The sequence below is a fragment of the Theropithecus gelada genome, chromosome 1, assembly GCF_003255815.1.
Source record: "Theropithecus gelada isolate Dixy chromosome 1, Tgel_1.0, whole genome shotgun sequence".
NCBI classification, from domain to species: domain Eukaryota; kingdom Metazoa; phylum Chordata; class Mammalia; order Primates; family Cercopithecidae; genus Theropithecus; species Theropithecus gelada.
Window position 1 is genome coordinate 13,328,138 of NC_037668.1, and position 24,498 is coordinate 13,352,635.

Sequence of the window (24,498 nt, forward strand, 5' to 3'; positions counted from 1 at the left end):
TTTTAATGAGGCTCAACTTAATTTTTTTTCTTTAGTAGATTGTGCTTTTGGTTTTGTATCTAAGAAGCCATCATCGAACCCAAGATCCCTGAGATTTTCTCCTGTGTTATCTCCAAGGATTCTTATGGTTTTGCACCTTACATTTACGTGTAAGATTTATTTCATAAAGGGTATAACATGCATACCTGGATTTATTTATTTTTTTTGCATGTGGTTGTCCAGCTGTTCTAGCACCACTAGTTGGAAAGGCTATTTTTGCTGTTTTAAGTTGTCTCTAAACCTCCATGGAAGATCAGTGGACTGTATGTAGGCCTGCTTCTGGGCTCTGTATTCTTTTCCATGGATCTATTTGTGTGTGTTTTCTCTTTTCACCAACTTCACACTGTTTTGGTTACTGTAGCTTAATGTAAGTCCTGAAGTTGGTAGTGCCAAACCTCAGGGGACTTTTCTGAACGTCGTCATGAGAACCTGGTTGAGATCATTGTAGTAAAACTTGGAAATGTGTGAGATTCCCCCTTAGACTGGTCTTGAAGGGGTTTTTAGTGCTCTATCCAGGCTACCCTCAGCTTCTAGTAATCTGTCAATACTACTAAAGTGCTCCTCCTACTTGCTGTCCCCAGTAGCTTCTCTTCCCTGTGAGCTGTGACTCCTTGTGTGTTAGCCTGTCTTTCTCATTTTTAGGGTGGCAGTTTTCCCTGTGACCTCAATTCTCTGGTCCATCCTAGAAGGGTTGACTTTCAGTTCGTTCAGCTTTTTTCTAGCTGTGAGGACAAGTGATGACTGCCTAGCTCTTTCCATGTTGGAATAGAAACCCAAAAGTTCATTTAAATAATTACTTGTTATAAAAGTCACCCATTGTCAATGTACAACTCAATGATTTAAGTTGATTTATAGAATTGTGCAGCCATCAGCAGAGTTCAACTTTAGCACATTTTGTCACTTCCCCATGTTCCCTTGAACTTCTTTGTAATCATTTCCTAATCCCTGGTCCCCATGACTGAGTCTGAGTAAAATAAATGTCTGGAAAGCAGACTTCATTATATTTACATTTTCAAGTGTTTGGGACTTTATATGGTGGACTATTGTGTTCGTTTTGTGACAAGTAGAGAAGAGGTTGCATTCTAGGGATGGTTTTTTGGGGAACATAGTAGTGGTCCTGTTTGTGGTCCTGTTTATGGCTCTCCTTGAATTGGTTCATCTGTGTTGGTGACTGTTATTTGCTACCAAACGTTGTCTGGTGAGCACTAGAAAAGGCATTTTTTTAAATCTGCTATTAAAATTGAGATGATACATTTTCACATAATAATATGTGGAGTTAAGTAGTGAACCATCTTTATTTTATTTGATTTTATCTCATTTTTTTGAGATAGAGTTATTGCTCTATTCCTCTGGCTCAAATGCAATGGTGCGATCTCAGCTCACTCCAGCCTCTATCTCCTGGGTTCAAGTGATTCTCCTGCCTCAGTCTCCTGAACAGCTGGGATTACAGGTGCCTGCCACCATGCCCGGCTAATTTTTGTATTTTTAGTAGAGACAGGGTTTCTCCATGTTGGTCAGGTTGGTCTCTAACTCTTGACCTCAAGTGATCCAACTGCCTTGGCCTCCCAAAGTGCTAGGATTACAGACATGAGCCACGGCCTGACCTGAACCATTTTTATTCTTTCGGAAATGTGATTGATAACAGTAAAGCTACACTCCTCACGTGCCTGAAATACCCCTCATTGTCTTCTTCACATGGCAAGGGCTCTGGAACAGCCACATAAAGGTGAGGGCAAGATTTTTACTGTAGTTCTTTCATTGATTGATTAATTGATTGGTTTTTTCTCTTAGAGGGATTAGCATCCATGTGTTTGAAATTGAAATTCAAGAGGAGAGACAGGCACCTGTACTAGTTTTCTCTTGCTGCCTATTATCACATTACCACAAACCAGTGGTTTGAACCATGGAAGTCTGGAATGAAGTGGCTGGGTTCTCTGATCAGAGTCATGTGAGGCTAGAATCCAGGATTGGGCTGGCTGTGTTATGTTTTCTAGAGCTCAAGCTATTTTTCCAAGTTCACTACAGATATTGAAAGAGTTCCTATTCTTGTTTGTGGGGTACTGAGGGCTCTTTGTCTATGCTGGCTGTCAGCCCGGAGACACTCTGACTCCAGAGGCCACCTGCTTTCCTCCTTACCTGTCTGTTCCATCTTTCAAACAATAACAACTCATGGAGGCCTTCTCAAGCTCCTACCTTCTCTGACTTCATCTTCTCCAACCAGCCACACAAAGTTCTGCCATGTATGGAGTGATGCGATTAGATCCAGTTCATGCAGGCAACCTTACCATCTTAAAGTCATATAACTGACATATAGCAACATAATCACAGGAATGGTGTCTCATCATCTCAACAGGCTTTAGAGACAAGAGTGTGGCATGTTTGGGGACCATTTCAGAAATTCCGTCTACCACAGTAGGACACTCACATTCCCCCATCTGCAAAATGCATTCACCCTCTCCCCTAAGGTTTCCAAATTTCATGTCATTAAAGCATTAGTTCAGCATGAAAAATGTCATGTAGACCACGTCAGATCAAAAGTTTAAAATCCCATCTAAAACATCCACACCTGGTGTGGATGAGGCTTCTGAGGGTGTCCATTAAGTACAGATCCTTGACATAATTCTCTTACCTCCTTCGAGCTGTGAAACTGAACAGTTTATCTGCCCCTAATGTGAAATGACGGGACAGACATAGAATAACAACTACAGGGATTCTCGTTCAAAACGAGGGAACATGGAGGCGATAGAGAAGTCACTGACCCAAAATAGTTTGGAATTGGAGCTGGGCAAAATCCAGCAGGAGTTTCTTAATTAGGATCCACCCTGGGACTGACCCTCTGTCCTGTGGGTCTTTGCCTCTGGGCTCTCTGCTCTGCATTTCTTGAAACCATTATTATTTATCATTTGTCTCACACTCTTTTTCGTATGGCTCCTATTGCACTCAAAATGTTTTTGAGATTCATCCATGTTGTTTTGTGTGTCAACAGTTTGTTCCTTTAGACATTCCATAGAATGAATGTATCAAAGTTTATTGATCCATTCTTGTATTGACAGATACTTGAATATTTTGAGTTTTTCCTATTATGAATAAAACTGCTATGAACATTCTTGTATAAATCATTTTCTGGACATATGTTTGAATTCCTCTTGGATAAATGCTTAGGAGTTACTGAGTCATAGAATAGGTAGTTGTTTAGTTCTGTAAGAAGATGCCAGACATTTTTTCCCAAAGTGTGTATACTATTGTACATTCCAACCATTAATGTCTGAAGGTAAGAAAGCTTTTGCTACTTCCAAAGAGGCCTCTCTATATACATGTAATTTTTTCTAACTGGAGACAGGCTGATGACTTCAGGGACATGAGCATGGGATGCAGGACACCTGTCATCCCCACCACCATGAAGTTGGGATTCAGGAAGGAGGTTAATCGTATAAGAAATCCTGTGACCAGCATGAGCTCCTGTCAGACCACACAAGGCACTCGAGTGAACAGGGCACAGGGGGGCCTGGGGTCATGGTAAGAAATTGTCTCATTGGTAAAACCTTTTCCTTTGGGGAGGTAAATGAATTATTTCTTCCTTCTTGGTAGCCCTTGAAGATAAGGATGGTCAAGCAAAATAATATCATACCTGGAGAAACTCAGATCTTGGTAAGATTTACTGGTTGGGAATCCAATGTTAATGCCAAGAAGCAGCCGCCAGTTGGGATCAAATGTGAGCCTATGGATCAAGGTGCGTACTCAGACACACAGAGCTTTCTGAAAGATGCTACCAGTAGTTTTTCCAGGGCAGAGATGGGTCCTTTATTTTTCTCTCTAATCTAGCCCATATGCTTAGCTGAGAATGTTTCTTCGTATCACTTTAAATGATGATGTCCCTTGTTCAACAGTTTTCTAAGCATTCTTTAGATAAGAATTTTATGGGCATTCGTTACTGCATTAGGCTTAAATTTAATGCATCTTAAGGTTTTATTGCAAAGTCTTGCCTTGTTTCCTTTTTAAGATGATACAATTTATAACATGCAAGTTTGCTGTCTGTCCCCTCCCTTTATGTACATAGAAAATGAGCAAACATGTGGCCATGAAACAGATGGTCATAGAATTGGTTCAGAGGTTGTGAGTGCAGTAACCCAAGAGTGTCTTATCTGAAATACCACCAGGAATGCCTGGACACAGTAGACAAAGGTGGTTCAACCGGACGCCTTAGGACACATGCTTCCAAAAACAAAGTAGCTGAAGAGAAACCAGAATAACAGATTATCAGAGCCAGAGGAACATTTGGAGGTAATTCAGTACCTCCTTCTTTTCAACCTACAGGGGAGATAGTGGAACAGAAGCAGGGATGGGCCTGCCTGCTGTGCCCACAATTCATTGGAGATTGTTGTGGTGAAGAATTTCATTTATGATGAAGGAGAAATAAACCCCCGTCAGCTTAAATTCAGGCAGGTTTATTGAAAAGCTGAAGCGGCATCTTGCAGAAGCAAAGCATGGCTGAGGCTTGTGGGCTCTGTCTGGGAAAATGAGCAGCTGACAGTGGCTGATGCTGCCCCTGACTCTGGGGCCGTGTGGTCTGTTGTTTCCTGAGAGCATCTCTTCTCTTCTCTTGCATCTTCCCTCAGCCTGGCAGTCTCTGTATACTCTTCAACACATAACTGAGCAAGGCTGTGCCAGCCCCAGTGCCACCCAGCACTTTAGGTCAAATTAGAAAGGCGTGAAATAAACTGGCCCGTTATAATACAGCTGTTGGAACAACAGTTGAAAGTAACAGTATCTTGACTCCTGGTTGAGTGCTTTATGCTGAACTTCCTTTTCTGAATACGAGCACAGACTTTGGGATATTAGTGTCACCTAGCATTATTAGCTAGTATTCTCCTTTTGTTTCCCCATAACATCCCCTCCTCCTCCCCACAGATCCACTCTCCACTCATTTCCATCCTGTCTTATGCTCTAGAAGGGACTCGGGGCTTGTCCCTTCTAGAATGCATCCCTGGCTCCCCTGCGTGCACACTTCTAGTTAGGTTTAGCAATGGGGGGCTAGAAGTGAGAGGAAGGTGAGGTCCGTATTTCTTCCTTCTCCCTCCCTGCTCCGGCACTGAGTATCTGGCAATAGCTGCATCTGTCTATTACTTCAGTGGCCACTCTTCCACAGCCCCAATTCTCAGTGGGTCCCATAGCATTATTTATCTTTGCTCCTTTAGCTCCCACCAAGGAAGATCCAGAGACATTCTCCTCACCAAGGCATTAAGAAATGCATGGGTGAGGGAAACAGGAGCGTGCATGTAAAGGTCCTGTGGCACCTCTCCTCTGCAGGCCGGAGGTCATGGCGGGAGATGCTGCATGGATTTGCCCTCCCTGCTGTCAGAACAACAGGGTTCTGGAAGAGTAGAGGACAGGCTGTGGGACTCAGCCCTCTAGAGACAAGGCAGGAGGGATTTCCTTGAGAGGCAGGGACATGTGGTGGTAACTAATCATTGTGAGGTGTCTGGGTGTGTAATAGATGGGAAATCTACTAAGAAATCAACTTATGTAATAATTAGAAAAGCTCTTGTTCTGAGGACAGAGACCTGATGGAGTCACCATAGTGGGAATTTATGACCTGGCATCCAGTTCAGATACCTGGAGCTTCTTGACTGGGGGGAGATGGGATCCCTTGGGGAACAGTGAAGCCTTCAATGCTGCCACAAGTGTATGCTGTAAATCTTCCTCCAGGCCTTCCCCAGAAGAACCTGAAGCCACTTATGTGGGTGACTGAGGAAAGGGAAATACCCAGAGCTTCAGTGGCTTGTTGGATGCTGGCTCTGAAGAATGCTAGCCTAAGGGCACGTGTGGGGCCATGAAAATGCACTACTTGCATCTCCAGCTGCAGGAGGCCTAACGAATCAACAGCCCCAGCTGCTACACTCCGAATTGAGGACTTGATGACATTTCCCCCGAATCTGTACTAGCCCACGAGGAGGAAACCCTCATATCAAGTCCTCCCAACAGAACATCCATGATGACTCATGAGAATGTCGAAGCTGTTTTCCTGTGGTGACTGTGACCTACTTTCTTCAAAGTCTGTTTTGTTTGTGCACATTCAGTGATTTATATAAAATAAGAGAATAAATGCCTAGACCCCCATGAGTCTATCTTTTACTAATAAACTCTAGTTCTGAGGACAGAAGCTTGATGGAGTCAGTATAGTGGGAATTTATAACCTGGCTTCCAGTTCAGAGACCTGGAGCTTCTTGACTGAGAGGAGATCGGGTCCCTTTCGGGAAGAAAGAAGCCTTTAATGTTGTCACAAGTGTATCCTGTAAATCTTCCTCTAGGCCTTCCCAGAGGGACCTGATATATGACTGATGATACGGTGACCCCAAATTCAGGGTGTTCTTATCTACTCTCAAGAATGCAATATCTTATTCCTCTGGATTCAACCTAGTGCCAATATTTGTGTATAGCTATGCACCTTAATAGACCATAGCTAATTAGCTGAGGAATGGTAGACCCAATTCAGCCTTACAGGCATCAACCATATCAGCATACAGGCATCCCTCTCCCACCGTTTCATTCTTGTCCCCACTCCAAAGTCTTCTCCATTTTATTTGTATTAATTTTCTACTGCTGCATACTAAATTACTGCAAGCTTTAGAGGCTTAAAATAACAGCAGTTTACTTTCTTGCAGTGTCCACAGATCAGAAGTTCAGGCCTGGATTAGCTGGGTCTTCTCAGGGCCTCACAGGCCGAAATTAGACTGGGTTTCTTTCTGGGGGTTCTGGGGAAGAACTTCCTCTCAAGTTTCCTCATGTCAGCTGAATTCAGTTCCTTGTGACTGTAGGACTGAGATCTCTGTTTTCTTGCTGGCTGTCAGCCAGGGGCTTCTCACTCCTCCTAGAGGCCTCCCATGTTGCCACTGCATGCTTTCTCCAGCCAGCAGAGGAGAATCGCCCTGCATGGAAACCCTCCTGCACTTCACATCTCTCCAGGAAGACCCCAGTCCCTCCAAGGAACCCACCTTCATTAGGTCAAGCTCATAAGATAATCTCTCTTAGATTTGACTGATTTGCAATCCTGATTACATCTGCTAACTTGTTTTTGCCATAAATTGTAACCCAGTTACGGGAGTGATACCTCATCACTGGCTTTGTCTACACTCAGGAAGAAGTGATTATATAAGAGCAAAGATCACTGGGGGTCATCCTAGGATTCTGTCTACCATAATATTATAAAGACATAGTAATTAAAAGAGTATAACAGATTTCTGCTTCTGTCTGTTGGAATAAATCATATCAGACTAATCCTGCCTCCATAAACAACCATAAAATTATTTTCAGACAGTGGACAACAGATAGTACAACAGGAAACTTAAGGGGGAAGCCCCATGATTTCCTAGCTGTTTGGGGAGAATTTCTCAGCAGCTGCATAGTGGGCTAGAGTCCATTCAGAGCAGGGCAGCCCCACTGAGCTGAGAAGGCAGAGATCAGAGTTCAAGGCCACTGAAGAAATTGCAATCTGCAGGGCAGGGCACCAGTGAGGAGACAGCTGTTCAGAGGGGCAGCTCTCGATGTCCATGTGGGTTCCATGTGCATACTTACCAAGGACTGGACTGTACCTGCACAAGGAAAAGGCTAACAGATTTAATAGAGGGGTGGCTGCTATAAAATTGAGTTTGGACCAGAAATATTTGGCAGCAATAAGGTGTGTGGGGTGATGGCCCCTGAAATTAAAATGGTGTATGTGTGTATGAGACGGAAAGGGGGGCAAAGCTGTGGGAAGCGGTGGAGGGGAAGGAACAAAGGAGGTCAGTACTGGGAACACTGAAGGTGGGAGGCCATTTCATAACACTGCTTGTTGATGAAACTGCTGTGGACACCTTCTTTGCCCATCAGCAGGCCTAGTGTCTTGGCAATCACCGTGACAATGACATTGAAGGTGGGGGCTCCACTGATGCTCTTCATATGAAGAGTCAATTCCCCATCCTGCAGCAGTGAGTCTGGGACCACAGTACATTTCTGGTCCCCAAGTGTCAGCCCATTCACAAAAAAGCTTGAGCAGTCTTTGCCAACCAGGACACCAACCTCAGCTGGCATGATGTTGACGAAGGTTTTCCCTTGGATGGCGGCCCAGATGGAGGGCGAGTCCTTGTTGCCCACAATGGCTGCATCCTAACAGGTCCTGTCTGCCACGAGGCTGGAGATAGAGGCATCCACCTGGCTGTTGCGTTGCTGCAGGGGCTTCTCTGGTGGCTGCTGCTGGGGCCTCCTGGGCTGGTGGGCGGGGGAGGCGGAGAGCTCGGGGGAGGCGGAGAGCTCGGGGCAGGCGCTGCCCTCCTCACCAAGGCTCTGCTAGCTGTGCAGCAGCCCTCGCACCGCCACTTAAAAAAAAAAAAAATATATATATATTTATTTATTTTTATTTATATACATATACACAAATATATATATGTATCACTTTAAGTTCTAGGGTACATGTGCACAACGTGCAGGTTTGTTACATAGGTGTACGTGTGCCATGTTGGTTTGCTGCACCCATTAACTCGTCATTTACATTAGGTATTTCTCCTAATGCTATCCCTTCCCCACCCCTCACCCCAAGACAGGCCCCAGTGTGTTATGTTCCCCGCCCTGTGTCCAAGTATTCTCATTGTTCAGTTCCCACCCATGAGTGAGAACATGCTCGTACCGCCACTTCTAAATGTTTTAAAAACAAAGACACCAATGCTCTTCATTGGGGAAATGAAAGACTTTTAAGTAAAACAGTTTTGAGTGAAATAATATTTGTTGTTTTAAAAAGTTAATATTAACAACCACTCTCCATCATACACTGAAATTAACTTAAGATGTGAAAGTTAAAATTAGAAACCTTGTAAAGGAAAAATAGGAAATAGTTTCTTGAACTTGACATAGGAAAATATTTCTTAGACTAGATACTGTAGCACTCATCACAATAAGAAATCAAGCGAATTGCACTTCATTTTTAAAAACCTTCTGCTTATTATGTTGTTTAACAACTGAAACGCTATGTTTAGACCAGGAATAATTATTTGTTATATAGCCAAAAATATGTATCTATAAATGGATTCATTCAAAATATATAAAGGACTCCTATAGATTACAAAGAAAATGACAAACACCCCCCAGCATATCAATGAACATAAAAATTTGAGAAGATATTTTCCATAAGATATCTAAATGAACATTAGGCATGAGAAAACCAAAATAGGATATCACTGTACACCTGGTATAATTTAAAATACTGAAAATATTAAGTGTGTGGGAATGTAGAGCAACTGGAAATGGCCTGTATCTTTCATAGAAATGTAAATACAACTACTTTGCAAAACTCTGTGTCCGTTTTCTACCCATTCACCAAGCAACTCCATCCCTAGCTATAGATACCCAGGAACATAAGTATCTTCACAGAAATAATTGTATGAGAATATTCATAGTTACTTATGCACAGTAGCCAATAAGTAAACCCATCTCCCATCAGAAAAATGGATATCAAATTGTGTGATAATCATACCATCAATAGGATATTACTTGGCCAAAACAAAATGAAACAAGGGAAAAAACCAAATTAGTGGCATATATAACCTCCTGAGTAAGATAAGTTGAAACAAGAGAACATACTAAATGATTCCTTTTTTTTTTTTTTTTGAGATGGAGTCTCACTCTGTCCCCTAGGCTGGAGTGCAGTGGCACGATCTCAGCTCCGCCTCCTGGATTCAAGAAATTTTCCCTGCCTCAGTCTTCCAAGTAGCTGGGATTACAGGCATCTGCCACCATGCCTGACAAATTTTTGTATTTCCACTAGAGACAGGGTTTTGCCATGTTGGCCAGGATGGTCTTGAACTCCTGACCTCAGGTGATCTGCCCGCCTCAGCCTCGCAAAGTCTTGGGATTACAGGTGTGAGCCACCAGGCCCAGCCAAAATGATTCCATTTTTATGAAGCAGATGAATAAGCAAAATTAATCTATGGTGGCTGCTATAGTTTAAATATTGGTCCCCTCGAAATGACATGTTTAAATGTCCCCAGTATTGGAGGTGGGGGTTAATGGGAGGTGTTTGGGGCATGGGAGTGGATCCCTCATGAATAGAATAATCTCCACACTGGGAGAAGGTAGTGAGTGAATTCTCACTCTCTTAGTTCCTGTAGGAGCTGGTTATTAAAAAGTGCCTCTCACCTTTACTCGGTCTCTTTTGCTTCCTCTCTCACCGTATGATCTCTGCACACACTGGTTCCTTTTCATCTTCTGCTGCAAGTGGAAGCAGCCTCAGGCCCTCATGAGGAGCAGATGCGGGTGCCATGCTTCTTGTGCAGCCTGCAGGACTATGAGCAAAATGCACCTCTTTTCTTTATAAATTACCCAGCCTCTGGTATTCCTTTCCAGCAACACAAAGGGACTAAGGCAGTGACAACATTCAGAATGTGTTCTTCATTTGGGGGATGTGTTGACTGGCAAGGACCACATCAGAACTTTGTGGCATGGGTGAAAATATTCTCTGTCTTTAACTGGGTGTTATTATACAATGTATAGTTATATTAAAATTTATTAAGCTGTACCTTTAGGTTTTTTGCAGTACACTCTATGCAAATTATACCTCAGCGAAGAACTGTTAGCAACAGCAAAGAGAGAAAACAAACACTCAAAAATGTGAAAATTGACAGAAAATAGGTAACAGATATTTAGCATATAAATAAGAGGGATCCGTTGAGAAGAAACCAAAAGCAATGGAATAGAACAAAGACAAAAAAGTATAATAAAAAAGAGTTTTAAATTTCAAAGTTTGAAATGATATTAGAGGGGCACACAGTTTCCTTGGGAAAATCAAGTGAGAACCACAAACTCTGAGACAAATTCCAGCAAAAGTATGTAAATCAGTTTGATCTAATGGTACCAGGTTAACTTTGAAGGCTAAAAGGAACTGGTTTCTAATTCTTATCCTCTCCTCACTAGTTTTGTGACCTAGGGAAATTTTGCAATCTTTCTGAGTTTGTTTTCTCATCAGGAGCAGGATAATACCTAAGTAACAGGATAGTTCATAGATTTTTTTTTTTTGAGATGGAGTCTCGCTCTGTCACCCAGGCTGGAGTGCAGTGGCTCTATCTTGGCTCACTGTAAGCTCCACCTCCTGGGTTCACACCATTCTCCTGCCTCAGCCTCCCGAGTAGCTGGGACTATAGGCACCCGCCACCACACCAAGCTAATTTTTTGTATTTTTAGTAGAGATGGGATTTCACCATGTTAGCCAGGATGGTCTCGATCTGACCTCATGATCCGCCTGCTTCGGCCTCCAAGTGTTGGGATTGCAGGCATGAGCCACCGTGTCTAGCCAGTTCATAGATGTAAATATGATTGCATGGCAGTGGACATGAACCATAATTGTTAAGAACATATTTACACTGAGCGCTCCTTTATCCACGTTAAAATGTAGACAAACAACAATTGACAAAGAATAGACAAACTGTTCTAACATAAATATTCTATTGTTTCTAGAAAGAAGTCACACATACAGTAAAAATTGAACCTAGTTCATTTTGAACAATCTTCCTCAAACCCTGAAACAGGTGTACTGTCTGACACGAGAGATGTCTTGAATGAGTCCAACCCCTGCAGTCCCCTCTGTCTGGAATAGACGTAGGAAGTTTGCTCTGGCCTTAGAACAGCATGGGCTGGGAAGCATTCTCAGAGAGGCTCTCGACTTCAACTGTAAAGGCCCTGAGGAATATGTGCAACTGGGTCGGGTTAAGGCCAAGCTGAACCACACGACCAGGGCTCTCACCAGTGTCAAAGTCAGTGGAAGGATATCAGTCCCCAAAGCTCTGTTACAGGCCATGGGATGCTCCATGGAGGGGTGGTGAGCATATGAATAACAATCAGGAGAAACATCGGTAATGGACAGGAGGCATAAATAAGCAATGTTCACCCTCCACTAAAACCCAGGAAATTCTCATTCAAAAAACGATGTCTTGAAGAAAACATAGGTATAAATCTTTGTGACTTTGGATTAGACATTTTTTAAGTAGGCACAAACAACTCAAAAATAGATATATAAATGGACTTCATTAAAATAAAAATCTTATGTGCTTTAAAGGACACTGTCAAGGAAGTGAAAAGATAATCCACATAATGGGAGAACTATTTCCAAATTATATATTTGACATGGGTCTAGTACCTCGAGTATACGAGGAATTCATATAACTGAGCAATAAATGACAAACAACCAAATTTGACAATGGGTAAAAAGCTGTGAGTAGAGGTTTCTCTAAAGCAAACACACAAATGGCCAAGAAGCACATGCGAAGATGTTCAGTGTTTTTCATCATTAGGAAAATGTAAATTTAAACCAAAATGAGATACCACTTCACACCCACTAGTATGACTTAAGAAAAAAATAGGCCAGGCGTGGTGGCTCACGCCTGTAATCCCAGCACTTTGGGAGGCTGAGATGGGCGGATCACAAGGTCAGGAGATCGAGACCATCCTGGCTAACACGGTGAAACCCTGTCTCTACTAAAAATACAAAAAATTAGCCAGGTGCGGTGGTGGGCGCTTGTAGTCCCAGCTACACGGGAGGCTGAGGCAGGAGAATGGCATGAACCTGGGAGGTGGAGCTTGCAGTGAGCCAAGATTGCACCACTGCACTCCAGCCGGGTGACAGAGCAAGACTCCATTTCAAAAAAAAAAAAAAAAAAAAAAAGAAAAAGAAAAAAATAAAGACAATATATGTTTGGAAAGTTACAGAGAATATGAAATTCTCATATATTACTAGGGGGAATGTAAAATGGTGTAGCCACTGAAGTTGGTAAACAGTGTGTGAATTCCTCAAAAAGTTAAACATAAAAAAAAGTTAAACATAAAATGACATATGATGCAGCAATTGCACTCCTAGGTTAATAACCAAGAAAATGAAAAACAGATGTTCACTTAAAAACATGTACAAAGCTGTTCATAGCAGCATTATTCATAATAGTTAAAAAGTGGAAACAAACCACCATCAGTTGATGAATAAACAAAATGTGGTATAACCATATAGTGGAATATTATTTGGCCATAAAAAGGTTGAAGTACTGATGCAGGCTAAAAAGGATGAAACTTGAGAACAGTATGGTGAGAAGCAGATGTAAAATGCCACACTTTGTTATTCCATATAGAGGAAGTGCCCAGAATAAGAACATCTGTGTATAGAGAAAGTAGATTAGTGGTTGTCAGAGACCGCAAGAAGCGGGGAATTGGAGAGTGACTGCCCATAGATACAGGCATGCTTTCTGGCACTATGAAAATATTCTGGAATTACGTAGTGGCGATGGTTGCAAAACTTTTGGAATATGGTAAAAGACACTGAAATGTATGCTTTAAAATGGTGAAATTTGTGATATATAAATTATACTGTAGAAATAATAATACTAATAAGACTAATAAAGCAAGGTGTCTTTCCACATCTCCATGTCTTGTATTTTCATTAAAAACAAACACAAACAAAAAGCATTTCAGGGCCAGGCTCAGAGGCTCACTCCTGTAATCCCAGCACTTTTGGAGGCCTAGGTGAGAGGATTGCTTGAGGCCAGAATTTCAAAACCAGCCTGAGCAACAAAGCAAGACCTTGTCTCTATGAAAAATAAAAAGTTAGTCAGAAATGGTGATATGTGCCTAGAGTTCCAACTACTTGGAAAGCTGAGGCAGTAGGATCGCTTGAGCCCAGGAGTTCGAGGTTGCAGTGATCTATAATCACCAGTGTACTCCAGCCTGGGTGACAGAACAAGACCCTGTCTCAAAAAAAAAAAAAAAAAAAAAATCTCACTTTAATAGTAAGTGGCCAGAATACGATGCTGGTAGCATGTTGTGAGGAAATGTATTAGATGAAAGAAGTTAAATTCCAGTTTTCCTTTTTTTCAGAAATGAGGTATAGGGGAGAGAAATACGTACTTGGAAAGAACTGACCCAGCCGAATTGGAAAATGTGGGAAGGGGATGGGAAGAGGCTGCTGCACCTGAGATCTGGCTCCAGGACTTACAGCAAGGGGAACTTGGGCAAGTTACAGGCTCTGTGTGCCTCAGTTTCTTCATCAGCAAAACAGAAGGAATCATCCCATAAACTGTAAGGTCGATGCTATCAGCGGGTCCCCAGATTGACTGCGCATCTGAGTCATGTTAACAAACACATTCCAGGCCCCACCTGAGCCCTCTGAATCAGAATCCCTGCAAGGAGGACAATGAACTTGTATGTGCACTGACTTTCCCAGGTGTTTCTTACTCTGATCAACTTGGGGGTAGGACCCATTGAGCTGCATCACATCATTCCAAAGCCAAAACACAACAGCAGAACAAGAATATTTTCAATGCAGTCTCTAAAGCAGAGGAAAAACTGTGGAGGGAACCTAGAAATGAAAGAGATCTGGCTTGCTGGGCTGCATGTAAACTTTATTTTGAGTACAGCAGAGACATGAGCCCTTCGGGACACATGCCTGAGGCAGTGACAGTCCAACTTTGGAACAGTGGAAGCCCTAGTTTCAAATTCAAGCATGCTTTGAGTAGAAATTAAGTTTACCTCTTTTTGCACAGTAACATGGCCAATCTTTCCTAAGCTGCCCAGCTTACAAAAAAAGGAATCGTCCTGCTAAGAATTCAAACTTCAGCAGTCATGGGTAAGTAAGGAAGTCTTATAAATCTATTCTAGCCACCTAACAAGAAACCAGAAATTTAGCAAGTTCTTTCACTTTCAGGACAGTTGTGTTCACTAGATCAGAGGCATTGAGACAAGAAGAACAAACCCCTAAAAAGGGAAAGTGTTCCTTTCAGAGGACATCACGGGAACATTAGGGAAGTGGGAACACAGCTGCCTGCTCTACAGTGTGGGTTGCCTTTGTGTCTGGAATGTGTCTGATGTCCTGATCCCTGTGCCCATTTCAGGAGGCTTGGGAGGAGCCCAAATCACTGATGGAATTGGACAGTGCTGAGGAGATGGCTCAGCAGGACGAGGGTAACTGCAGGGCAAGTCTAGGTCATACTGAGAGTCAATGAGTGGCGCTGATGGGGACAGAAAAAGATAAAATCAAAAGTTTGTGCTTCATCTTCAAAAACTCAAACTAATAACAAACTTGGCCTTATGAGAAATAATAAGTATTTTTCTATTTACATGAGAATTTAATCTCAAAACAGAAATCAGAAAAATATTAAGTCCAGGACATGAAACCTAAACCATTGCTCATATTTATTCTTTCTAAATAGAGCAAAGTGTAAAATCTTCTCCATAAAACATACATTGTGGTTATAAAAAGGCAAAAATCTTAGTGAGAATCATTGGTATTCCATAGAAGAGTGAATTAAACACAGCCAAGGGAAGACCCAAGTCTCATACTTCTCTTGCATATTCCAAAGTTCCAGGGAAATTCCAGGTGATAGAGGTTATTTCCCGTACTGTTAAAGCAAGGTTGCAGACACTTGGGAATTTTGGTCCCAGTACTCTAGGAGGGCACACCTCTGTCCTGGAAAATGATACAGGAATGAATTCTCTTCCTGTGACTCATTCTGCTCATTCTTCCAGCATCACAAAAACCAAAAAATGGAAATATGGCCAAATACATGATTTGCTATCCCTCTTCTTCAGGTTTCTTACCTGTTACTTATGGATAATAGCATTGCCTTAAGGATTATGATGAAGACACAATGTCCAAATATGAGCACAGTTTTGAACAAAATGCCTTGTACAAATTGGTCAATGAATAATTACTAAATAATTATGTGAATATTTACTGAATTATATGGATCCTATGAATAATTACTGAATAATTGTTGTGATTGCTTTTATTGGCAGTGCTGAAAACTCATCCCTGTGTGACCTCATGTAAGCCATGTAACTTTGTGAACCTGCAGTTTTATCATTTAGAAACTTGAGAGATTTTCATTCTGACACAGAATGTCAGGTCTCCCAGACCCCAGAAAATACATTGACTTAAAGCCTTTGATAGATCTCAAAGCAGTATCCTTACAGTGTCATGGGAGGATGGTGTGGGCTGCAGAGACAGATGCTTTCAAATGGGATTGATCCAGTCCTCCTTCCTTCACTTCCACATGAATGCTGGGCAGCCCAGGGTCACACCCACTGCACCCTCAACTCAGGCAAGTCCAGCAGCCAAACTGAGGAGACCCGGGCTACAGAACAGTCTCCCAAGTTCCAGGCTCACAAAACCTAGGTGGGAATGAAAGCTGAGAAAGTGAGGAGGTGGTTCAGGGGGTCACTCTTTCCTGCTCACTCCTCTCACCTCAAACTCAGCTACTGCACAGCAACACTGAGGATCACCAACCAACCCTGACTGGAACGTGATCTTGCCATGTTCTGTTAGTGGAATGCAACCAAAAATCAATGGTGTTAGTCCAGCTCAACAAAATATACATCAAACCATATTCCACAAGAACTGCTCGTGGCCCTGTTCTTTTCAGTACATGGGAAAACAAAATAGCCTCAGGTTTACAAAAATTCCCAAGATAGATGGTCACACGTGTTTTCAGGAGACCTCTATATAAATGATTTTGATCACTTGATACCTTGAAAAGAGGTCTTGTGGCACTTGAATGACATCCATAAGTGATAAGTATGAAATGTAGTGCTCAGTGACATTGAAAAACAAATCAACCCACATAGAGGAAGAGCTTTGGACGTAGGGATGCCAAACTGGTCTAGAGTGTAATGAAAGCCCAAGATGGTGCCCCACTGAGAAAAAGAAATCAACATAACAGTGGGTTGCAGGAAGAAGAATACTGAGACAGGAAAGAAAACATTTTTTAAAAATGAATTATTCATTCACTTTCTAGTGGATACAGAAAAAACTGCAGAAGAACCAGAGGATATCAGAGCGGGCTAAAAGTTTGGTATCTTACACCTGTGGAAAAGCCTAAGGCTCTGTTTTATCTTACAGCAGGTGGGGTGACTTCATGACTACCATTAAGAAAATATAACCTGTTGGGAAACTGTTTCTGCCTTGACGATTTTGTACAGACAAGAGCTAAACAGTGAGGAATATGCTTAGATGTATTGGGAAAGAGATGGGTCTGTGCCATTGTCACGAGGGTACACGAATACTGAGAGTGAATGTTGAAGGAATGATCCCCATTGGTGGTGATCCTCAGGTGAGACCAGGGTGCCTGTGTTTCAGCAAAGACTGGGCAATTGGAATGCAGGGCTCCTAAGATTCCACGACACCCCCACCTTCTAATTCTGTTATTGCAACGGCAGACGGTTACCTGGCACGCTGGCGACAATCTTCCTCACTCTTGTCAGACTCTGAGCCACTGGCAGTGCCTTCAGCTCTGAGCTCAGACACCTCAAACCTTGTTTTTGTGGTTAAGGATCCTAAATTACTGTGGGGAGTGATCATGTTTTTCTCAACAGTAAGTTAAGAATTTCAGTTACTGACATCCCTCAGTCCTGATTAAACCTATTTGGTTTCACCAGTTTTTAACCCACCATGTGTTTGCATTTCTTCTCCCCAGTCCCTGGCTCCACCTCTTCTGCCACAAACCTCAGCATGGTGGTATCTGCCGGCCCTTGGTCCAGTGAGAAGGCAGAGATGAGCATTCTAGAAATCAACGAGAAATTGCGCCCCCAGCTGGCAGAGAAGAAACAGCAGTTCAGAAACATCAAAGAGAAATTTCTTGTAACTCAAGTGAAGTGGCCTGCTTCCTGGTCAACAGGCAGAACAAATACAGTAAGATCTATAGGCTCACCATCACGAAAGTGATGAATGATGTCCTGTTTTCCCTCTGAGAAACTAAATGCTCTCTCCATCAAAAATAATTTCTTCCTTCCCATACTTCTAGGAAAACAGAAATGGGTATTTTAACATTTTGTTAAGGTTGGAAGACAGAGGTACCAAAGTATTTAGCAACTTTCCATGTTTGCAGTCAGATGGGGGTGGGACTAGAGTTCAAATCCCAGTTGTTACTTTCTGACACAGGCACAGAACGACCTGTTTTCTCCAAGAGGCTTCATCATGTTTTCAAGAATCCTCTCTGTACCATATAAGATCCTGCAGACAAATAACATCTAGTCTGCTGTTTTAAATGTCTGGGACTAGTGAACTTTTTTTCAGTACAAGATTCTGTTGAGACCCAATAGTCAAAGCTCTGTTCTAGTGACCCTGAGGGAAACTTTGTGATAGTACCCAGTACCCGCTCTGAGGAGCTTCAAGAGGTGTCTGCTCCTAATAGAACCTGTGGTATCTGTAAGTGACAGCATCAAGAGCAGGGAGTAGGGGCCATGCACAGTGGCTCACCCCTGTAATCCCAGCACTTTGGGAGGCTGAGGTGGGCAGATCACGAGGTCAGGAGTTTGAGACCAGCCTGGGCAACATGGAGAAACCGCGTCTCCACTGAAAATACAAAAATTAGCTGGGCATGGTGGGAGGCACCTGTAATCCCAGCTACTCGGGAGTCTGAGGCAGGAGAATCTTTTGAACCCAAGAGGCGGAGGTTGCAGTGAGCCAAGATCGCGCCATTGCACTCCAGCCCTGGGCGACAGGGGAAGACTTGTCAAGGAGGAAAAAAAAAAAAAAAAAAAAAGCAGAGAGTACCCTGGTGAGAGGAAGTCCTGCTTCCTGAAGGGGCACAGGCTCTTGTTCCTAAAGAGGAAGAAAGATCGCACCCAACAATGTGTGGAAGTAGCAGTGCAGTGGGCAGAGCAGGGACCTGGGCCTCTATCCTGGGCTCCATCCAAGTTGCTTGTCTTGTCTGTCCGTCAGTTTCCTCATCTGTTCATAGGGTACTACAATAATAGCTATCTCTGTAAATTGCTGCAGTGAATTACATGAGCTATTTCTTGTCAATCTCCTAGAACACTTACTGGCACAGAGTAAACACTATCTATTAGTTCTTCATTCTACTGTTTCTAAATTAACACAAACTTTATTAGTATTTGAGCACATTTCCTTCATGGCCTTATGGTCTTATGTCTCATACTTTATGTTTCAGATATGATTCTTAAAATCTTATCTGAAGATATGATTTAGAAATCAAAGATTTTAAAAATCTTTGACATACTTGTCCTTGAAATTCCCAGTAAAAGGGAAACCATCAGTCCCATAGTCCTAGGGGCCTTCCCAACTGTACAAGAAGTCACTGCTTCATGGCCCAGTGCAGTGTTTTAGAGGAGAGGCTGAAGGCTTGGGAAAGTGGCCCCGCATTCAGACTCAGACCTCAGGGGCTGTGAATTCTGACTCCACTTCGTTGTGGTTGAATCATCTTGTCAACTTCCTTGATGTGCCCTTGAGTTTCTCTTTCTTCGTCTTTAAATTTTGGAGGATCAGATGCCAGAAAGTCGGGAGACTGAAGAGTAAAGACGTGGAAATCCCTGCCTAGAGCCTGGTAGCGGGGACAGTTTTGTCCTTGGTATGGACCTGCCTCCTGCCCTGTAGGCAGTGACCACAGCAGCATGTCCAGCCTTCCACTGAGGCAGGCGTGTCTGTCTTTTCTCAGAGTATGAAGAGTGCAAAGACCTCATAAAATCTATGCTGAGGGATGAGCTGCAGTTCAAGGGGGAGAAGCTCGCAGAGCAGCTCAAGCAAGCTGAGGAGCTCAGGTGAGGGGGCCCCGTGGGGGCAGGCAGGTGGGCAGGTGTGTAAATCTCTGACGTACAGCAGCTCGGCGGGGAGAAGTAAGAGCTAAGCTGGGTCAGGGAAGGGCAGGAATTGCCATGGCAGGCTCACGACACACAAATATTTATCAAACAGAGAACAAGGATAATAATAAGTTATGGGTTGCAGTTGTTTCTCAGAGCCTTGTTTTCTCTTTTTCAAACAAGTAATTGTTGAGGTGAAATTTACATAACACGAAATTAATCAAAGGAGTGCAAACCACCCAGCAGCATTCAGTATACTCAAAATGGTGTGCCATCACCACCCCACTTACCCTTAGTCAGAATCACCTCCTGACTGGCTACGGCGTCTCATTCTTCCACTCATTCAATGTTGCCTTCTCGACCCTGTCATTCTTTTCTTCTTTCATCTTTTCAATTCACCCCGTCTGCACCTGGCCTCATTTCTGTACATGACTTTGTATCTATCGCCGCAAGATGCACTATGCGTATTTTCACATGGAAATGTCCGTGGCCAGGGTGAGGAACTGAAAGGATGTCTTTTTGAAATGGAATTAGGAAAACACCTACTTTTGTTTACAGAAGAGAAAGATGAGCCGGGCGCGGTGGCTCAAGCCTGTAATCCCAGCACTTTGGGAGGCCGAGACAGGCGGATCACGAGGTCAGGAGATCGAGACCATCCTGGCTAATACGGTGAAACCCCGTCTCTACTAAAAATACAAAAAACTAGCCGGGCGAGGTGGCGGACGCCTGTAGTCCCAGCTACTCGGGAGGCTGAGGCAGGAGAATGGCGTAAACCCGGGAGGCGGAGCTTGCAGTGAGCTGAGATCCGGCCACTGCACTCCAGCCTGGGCGACAGAGCGAGACTCCGTCTCAAGAAAAAAAAAAAAAAAAAGAAGAGAAAGATGAATGGAACATCATCAAGGATCTTACAGGAGTCCTCTCTGATACAGAGGAAGCCTGTAAACCATTTTCTATTCTTTCTCTTGGCCACAGACATTCCTTTAAACATGTGCTGACCTTCTGCTTGGAGGTCTCCTTGAGGACATTGTCTCAGAAATCTCTGTTGCAATATTAGAACTGATCACTCATCCCTTTCCACTGTTAAATGTTCTCTACCCTCTCACCTTAGGCAATATAAAGTCCTGGTTCACTCTCAGGCATGAGAGCTGATCCAGTTAAGGGAGAAGTTACGGGAAGGGAGAGATGCCTCCCGCTCATTGACTCAGCATCTCCAGGCCCTCCTCACTCTGGATGAGCCGGACAAGTCCCAGCGGCGGGACCTCCAAGAACAGCTGGCTGAGGGGTGTAGGCTGGCACAGCACCTTGTCCACAAGCTCAGCTCAGGTAAGATGGCCACAGGCCCTGATGACCCCAAACCCCAGGCTTATGAGAGACTCCAGACCTCCACACTTTCACAATGACAGTTGTATCGGTGGGGCTTTTTTCCACTAAACATGTGGCCATGACATGACCAGGACTTCCTGGGTAAGAACGGAGATGGGAAACCCATGAGGTTGGAGGTCACAGTATTGCAAATGTCCCTCCTTCCTTGATGGAAGGTGGTCTTTGGAACAAGAGGCAGCGTCTGTCTAGTTTTAAAGGACAGGAAGGAGGCTGTGACGGGAGGACACTTGTTAGAGTGAAAAGAGCTCTGGACTAAAAATGAAGGTTCCCAGGCTGTCTCTTTGGCAATGTTCTTAGTAACTGTCGGTGAGGGAGTGATTTATCCTTCCTGAGTTTCTCTCTCTCCATCTGCAAAGGCAGGCAAATGGTCTCTTGCAAGGGTCCGAAGCATCCAAATGTGGGAACACTTACGACTGTTTTTCAAAATGAGATGAAGCCCCTTGCTGTGTGGTGTTGGAGAAGGCACTTGATGTGGGGGCATTTGGTGGTAGGAAGGGCTTCAGACTGGAGCACTCCCCACGGAGAGAATGTCCCTGAATAACACAGCAGAAGCCACGTGGAGGGCCTGTGCAGTCTCCTGATGTATAGAGGACTGTGGGACAAGTTTGTCCTCTCCTAAAAGAAAGAATTAGGTTGGAAATGCAAACTGTGACAGGACACCAAGCCCGTGCCTGGGAATCAGATCTGTGGCGGGATGGGGGAGACAGCTGCCAAAGGCCAGAGAGAGGCTGCACAAGCCTCCAGTGATGTGGGGACCAAAAGGTCTTTTCAATATTTGGCCATATCTTGATGGTGGCCCTCCAGATCAGAAATGCATTGCCTGATGGATCAGGAAACAACGCCAGGTCATTTTGTTAAAGATAAAACATGAGAGCTTTCAGTTGAATGGTGACCCATGCCTAGATGTTCATGTCTCTGTGCTCATTGGGCTGACTGTGCTTGCAGAGTGTGAAGTGGGAAATACCTGAACGAACACTTCTGTATTTACAGAAAATGGCCAAGGTGAGGATGCAGATGTTCAAGTTGAGGAGGCTGAGAAAGTACAGGATTCGTGTGCCCCCAGGTAACACTGAATACTCAGGAGCAAGTAGTGGGTGGTAACATATGAAAAGGGTCTAGGAGGCGCACCCTCTCTGGCATCTACGATGGGCCCCAAGCCTGCATTCCCTTGGCCACAGTATGTGAAATTCAACCCAGCTTAGACACAGGGTGTGGCAGCTGTTGTCTCTCTGTGTGTGCCGAGTGTCATGTCTGTACTGTACAGGGATAGCTGAGTCTTCATCCTCCTCAGCTCCTATCTTTCCAGTGCAGTGAACACCAGTTGCTCTCTTCCTCTCTGGCTCCCATGGCAGCCATGCTCTGTTGCAGAGAGAAGAGGATTGCCTGTCACTTCTTAAAGGGAACCTCCTGTTTGCTTTCTTGGACTACTCTCTTTTTGCCTCTTGCCAAAACCAGCTAGGATTCCCTGGGGTCCAATCCCTCTGTGTTTAATCTTCTTTCTTCTCTGTCCCACCTTGCTCATCAGGGAGGTGCAGAAGGCCAAAGAAAGGGAAGTCCCTGAGGACTTACTGGAGGAATATGCTGTCACTTGTTCAAATAGCCATGTTCCTTGTGACTCCAACCAGCTACACAGGAATACCAAGATCACATTTGATGAAGACAAATTCAACTCACCTTTCATTGACTCATCCTCTCATGATGAGTGGGCAGATGCTGTACATATTATCCCAAGTAGCCTCTCTTTTCCTTATGTCTCCTGCCTCTGTCTAGGTTGAGGAAGGTAAACTCTGAAGACAGGCTCTATACACACAAATTGTTTTGAATAAAACCTACGGTGGCATCTAAACAGATATCAGGGAGTTTTTTGTCCTTCTCAGCTCATGTCATGCCTTTGTCTGCCAGTCCCCAGTATCAAGTTACTGGACCCCATGCAGATGTGACAATCTCATAGTCACCTGAGTGCAGGAGGTACACAGGAAGTATCTGTCAGGCCTTCTAGCTTCGATTCAATATCTCTTGTCATCTGCGATTAAGTCATCTGTCCCTGAACAATGTTCATGGAGTTTCTATGCCTTTTTAAGGAAGCTGGCAACCTTGCCTTTGTATCTGGAAATATTGATCCCTAGGCTTCACTGCTCTCAGCTTTAATCTTGATCTCCTTTAAGTCAGCTTGCTTAGCTGCACAGTCACCCTGAAATCAGGATGGAAAATTTTCTTCTTTACTTTGCTGATATATTTCCATAAAGCAAGGCTGGACCCTGTTTCTCCACCCCATCAGTGCAATGGCTGATCCAGTGTTTCTTTTTAGCATCATAGATTTTTGTTGTTGTTGTTGCAATGGAGTCTTGCTCTGTCACCCAGACTGGAGTGCCATGTCACCATCTTGGCTTGGTGCAACCTCCGCCTCCCAGATTCAGGTGATTCTCTTGCCTCAGCCTCCTGAGTAGCTGGGACCACAGGTGCACACCACTGCATCTGGCTAATTTTTGTATTTTTAGTAGAGACCAGGTTTCCCCATATTGGCCAGGCTGGTCTTTAACTAATGACCTGAAATGATTCACCTGTCTTGGCCTTCCAAATCACAGATTCTTTTTAAAGCAAGAGTTGTTCAAATTTATCTATCAGTCGAGTTTCATGTATAGATGCCTCTAAACATTTAATGTCCATGTTACCTGGTGATATAAGTCAGTATTGCAGCAACACTCCAAGAAAACTGTTTGACCAATTTCTGGAGAGTTTTTTGGGAAAAATTTTGTTTAACTTTGACTCAGGCAGGGAATATGGCATTATGGTCTACATGTAGAGGGAGACTTTGGCCTGTGGCTCTGGAAAGCAGGGTCATCTACTTCTCACCACACTTTATCTAGGGCACCCTAGAATATTCCTGTCAGAATTCATATTCTTGCACTGAGAATAGTTACATCCTTGTGCTATGACTGGACAGTGATTTGGTCATATGTGAAGTGTGAATTGCTTAATGTGACATGCTTCTCTGAATTTATTTACAGAAAATGAAAGTGATGATGAGGAAGAGGAAGAAAAAGGGCCAGTGTCTCCCAGGTAATGCTGTGGAATTGTGGGCTGTTACTTCAGTAGTGACACCTAGAGATTGTAGATTTAGGGAAAAAGGGGTGGTGATGAATAGAACTATTTCTTCTGTTCACCCAGCTACAAATTGTCCTTATTAACAATGTTGTGTGTTATTTGTGGTAACTGTATTGGTTTTAATTTCATAGTCCTCTCAATATAGGCACTTGCAATCAGATGAACCAGGTGAGTGAACCAAACAGGGTTTTCTTGTTGATCTTTTCAAAAAGCCAGCTCCTGGATTCACTGATTTTTTGAAGAGTTTTTTTTGTGTCTCTATCTCCTTTAGTTCTGCTCTGATCTTCGTTATTATTTCTTGTCTTCTGCTAGCTTTTGAATTTGTTTGCCTTGCTTCTCTAGTTCTTTTTTTTTTTTTTTTTTTTTTTTTTTATAGTG

General features: G+C 43.4%; 1 protein-coding gene and 1 pseudogene across 1 annotated transcript in view; one reads left to right on the plus strand and one right to left on the minus strand.

The window, feature by feature from the left end:
* Positions 1-24,498, plus strand: part of NBPF11 (NBPF member 11) — a 46,551-nt gene that overhangs the window by 7,391 nt on the left and 14,662 nt on the right. Inside the window, 7 exon segments of the mRNA XM_025375383.1 lie at positions 17,511-17,683; positions 17,686-17,725; positions 19,491-19,593; positions 20,741-20,955; positions 22,006-22,078; positions 22,541-22,746; positions 24,024-24,075. Coding sequence (XP_025231168.1) covers positions 17,511-17,683; positions 17,686-17,725; positions 19,491-19,593; positions 20,741-20,955; positions 22,006-22,078; positions 22,541-22,746; positions 24,024-24,075 — 862 coding nt within the window.
* LOC112631508 lies at positions 7,706-17,395 on the minus strand (annotated as a pseudogene).